The sequence below is a fragment of the Gekko japonicus genome, unplaced genomic scaffold (assembly GCF_001447785.1).
Source record: "Gekko japonicus isolate JY-2015 unplaced genomic scaffold, Gekko_japonicus_V1.1 scaffold1122, whole genome shotgun sequence".
NCBI lineage: Eukaryota > Metazoa > Chordata > Lepidosauria > Squamata > Gekkonidae > Gekko > Gekko japonicus.
This window is the reverse complement of record NW_015166456.1, coordinates 600,462-604,200: the sequence shown is the minus strand read 5'-3', so window position 1 is coordinate 604,200 and position 3,739 is coordinate 600,462. Positions and strand designations below refer to the sequence as shown.

At 59.7% G+C, this 3,739-nt stretch overlaps 1 protein-coding gene across 1 annotated transcript in view; it reads left to right on the top strand.

Moving 5' to 3' along the window:
- The window catches only part of FEZF1 (FEZ family zinc finger 1), a 4,005-nt gene extending 2,375 nt beyond the window's left edge, over window positions 1-1,630 (top strand). The window contains exons 3-4 of the mRNA XM_015412034.1: window positions 166-298; window positions 1,338-1,630. Of these exons, the coding sequence (XP_015267520.1) occupies window positions 166-298; window positions 1,338-1,630 (426 nt within the window). The remainder of the gene's footprint in view (window positions 1-165; window positions 299-1,337) is intronic.
- Window positions 1,631-3,739: the final 2,109 nt, after the last annotated feature.

The following is a 3,739-nucleotide window of genomic DNA, read 5'->3' as shown; positions in this document are numbered from 1 at the left end:
TGGGGAGCGGGGGGGGCAGGGGCCCCTTCGGTTGGAGGCACCGAGGGGGGGTTCCCCTCCGGACCCGGGTCTGAGCCGGCGAGGCGGGGGCCGGGCTGGGGGCGAGGCGGCGCCGCCGAGGGTTCTCCCACCGGCGACGCGTTTGTTTCCCTCCCCTGGCGGCAGGAGAAGCCCCACAAGTGCAACCAGTGCGGGAAAGCCTTCAACCGGAGCTCGACCTTGAACACCCACACGCGGATCCACGCCGGCTACAAGCCCTTTGTCTGCGAGTTCTGCGGGAAAGGCTTTCACCAAAAAGGTAGGGGGGGGTCGGCCGAGTGCCGGGGATGCAGCTGCTGCCGCCTCTGAGAGGCGAGGATAAAGGGCGGGAAATGGAGGCTGCCGGGTTTCGCTCGTTGTCCCGGACCGAAATGGGGGTGGCGGTGGGGTCCGGATTCCCCGAATGCCCGCGAGGATGAGGCCCGGGGCTGCCGCCGGGAGCCTTAAGTAAAGGCGAATACCAGTAAAGACAACAGTCTTGGTGAAAGCCCCACGGACTGGGATTTCTGTCCTTGCTGCCTGAACCTGATCCACGACCGCATTTAGGGAGCTTTGTTTTGTAAAAAAACCCAAAGGGATTAGCATCGCCTTTGCTGAACTCGCTTACTCGGAAGTAAGCACGATAACATCCCCAAAACGAACCGAGGGTCGGGCTGGGGATCGGTGTCCAGAAGCCCGATTACGACCGCTCTGAATTTGGCCCGAAACCCTCGGTCCTTTTCCCCCTTCTCTTTCTTTTTTCCCCTTTGGGTTTTTTAGAGATGGGGAGATGCGGGGGCAAGGATAGCGGGAAGGTCCTCCGCAGGCTGCTCAGAAGCCCGGGGGGCGATTAGGAGGCACCTGTCGACGGGATCCCACTTGCAAACCCGTTGCTTTCAGTCGGTCATCCCTTCCAGAACTGTGTGCGGAGAAAGCAAAGAAAGTAAGAAAGAGACAAGAAAAAGAACTCGACCGTCCGTTCTCCTCGGTCGTTGGGCGCCAAACGCTTTCAGGACGGCCACCGTGCTTTGACGTAACTTGTGGGAACAACACTCGAGAATTCACTTCCTCGAGTTCACTCCGGGGACATGCCTACCAGGGGCATAGACCAGATGCAGGATTTCTCTAGTATCCCGCTAAAACCGATTTGTGGAAGAGCCACCAATTCACTCCCTTGAATTCTAATTCACGCCCCCCCCGCAAAACCCCAGAGTTGATTGTTTGTGTGTGGGGGGGGGGAGCGAGCGTCAGGGCGGGGGCTGCTTCCATCATTCTCACCGGATTTCTTGTCTTGCTCCCCCCCCCCCTTCGCCGTCTAGGCAACTACAAGAACCACAAGCTGACGCACAGCGGCGAGAAGCAGTTCAAGTGCAATATCTGCAACAAGGCCTTCCACCAGGTGTATAACCTGACCTTCCACATGCACACCCACAACGACAAGAAGCCCTTCACCTGCCCCACCTGCGGCAAAGGCTTCTGCAGGAACTTTGACCTCAAGAAACACGTCCGCAAACTGCACGACGCCGGCGGCAGCGGCCCTTTGGGGCTGCCTCGAACCCCTGGCGAGCCGGAGCCTCCGCCCCAGCCTCCGCCGCTGCTCCACCATCCGTGAGCCCACCCGACGGCGCGCCTTCTGCCTGCACTTCGGAAGTGGCTCCCGCGCCGGCGGGGAGCGGCTCTTCTCTCTCTCTCTCTGGGACAGGGACTGCTGGAGAGAGGCTACAAAGATGGTGGTGGTGGTGGGGAAATCGGGACACAGAAACTGGGGGGAAAAAACCCCACCACCACCTCGACTTAGGGGCAAGGACAACATCCCCGAAACGAATTTCTCGGTTGTATTTATTGGGGGGGGGGGGAGCCCCAGCGTTGCCAGATCCCCACTTAGAAAAGAAAGAAAGAAATCAGAGGGAGGGCCCTTCCGCTGCGACGCCCCTTATTCTGTCCCATTCTTAAAGCCTCTGAATTCCCCTGCTCTGGAAGACCACTGCAGGACTGGGCCATCTCAATGCGCGCCTGTGCCTGAGCGCGGGTGTTCACAGCGGCAGCCCTAAATCCTGGGCCATTTCCCCACCCAAAGGAGTCCTTCTCCCAAAGGACCGCCTGATCCCAGAAGCCCAGTGATGGGGGGGAGGGGTGCGCTGTCCAGCGTGTCAAAGGTCGCCTCTTTTACCCGGGGACGGCAAAGCGTCGGAAGGAGTCGGCGCCTTTGAAGACGCGGGTTCCTCTGCAGGCCGGCAGTTTAGCACAGCCCGGAATCGAACCCGCGTGGAAAAGGTGCGCACAGTGGTCCTGGACATTGCTCCTGGTCACTGTTCAGGTGCCACTAAAAAGCGCATTTGAGGATTTGTTGTTAACGCAGAGGGGACTGCGGTTTGGCGACGGGTTTGATTCGCATCGCCAACTAGTAGGGAGGCCAAAGCCATCCGTCTCTAATCGAAAGAACCCCGCCCCCCTCCAAGGGGACGCGCCTTCTGTTAGAGGCGCTTCCCTTCGTTTCACTAGAGCGCAACCCAAACATGCCCTCTTCGGGACCTCCCAGATTTTACTCGGAACTTAGCCCCAAAGATGGCTGCTGCTTCGCCTCGAAGGCCCGCTTTGCCAAGGGAAATGCCTTGCCCCAGAAAACCGGAGTCTCCTGGAATCTCCCTGGTTTGAAAGTTTCGGCCCTCTCTGTTTCGCCCCCCCCCCGCCCCTCATAGAAAGCCGAACCCCTTCCCCCTACTCTGGAGGCTGTTTCGCGGGGCCGCCGAGGAGGAGAAGCCTCCCTCGGCTTCTGAGGTCAAGGTCTGTATTCGGACGGAGACTGAGCTTTGTTTAGGAGCAGTCTCCAACCCACCGACAAGCCCTCGTACAGCCAAGACTTGATCGGTGGGTTGAGTCGCTGCGTGTTACAGTCGGCAGGCCTACAGGGGAACCTGTGATTTCATCCGGGTCTGGGTCCCCGGGTCCCTTGGTAAAGTGAACCCACGTTGGCTCTCTCTTACAAACACCCTGATCCCTCTGCTTGCAGACTGCACGGAGCGCTCACTGTAACGTGCGAACAGGGATCCTGCCGGTCTCTCTCCGCTGCATCCCGGTCCATTCCGTCCCTTCGGATCTGGCAACCCTGGGGGCAGGCCTCCCTCGGCTTCCTTCGCTGTACATAGGATCCCACTCCTCCCCCGCCCCGTGCGTGGACTGACTCTGCTGCCCGCTGGTTGGTTTGGTTACATCCTCGGACCCTTCCCCCCTCCGGCCTCCTCCATCACCACCATCCCGCTCACCCTGCCAGTCTCGCCCCCCTCCTCCCCCTTCCCTGACCATCCTGGCTCGTGTGACCGGGACTGAGATTCGGTTTGGGAACGGATCTGGAATTTCCCGTTGTATTTTTTTAAATTATTATTGTTATATTATTGTTATTATTATTGCACGCGCAAAAAAAAATATTCCTGGATGAACTTGGTGGATCTGGTGGAAAATAAATGGCTGGATCGGGCGGCTGGCCCCTTGACAAGCGAGCCACGGGCCGGAGGGGGGGCGGGTCTCAGGAAGAGCTGAGCGAGAAGCGAGAGCCCGGGATGGTTCCGCGGTCGCCCCCCGCCTCTTCGGGCGAAGGTTCCTGCCGGATCCTGGCGCGGAAACCCTTCTGGAAGGGCGAGGCGCGGCTGCCCTCTGACCATTGGCAGGGATCAACGCGCAAGGACTGGCCGAGCCCAGGAGGGGCCAGCAGGTCTCTTCTGCC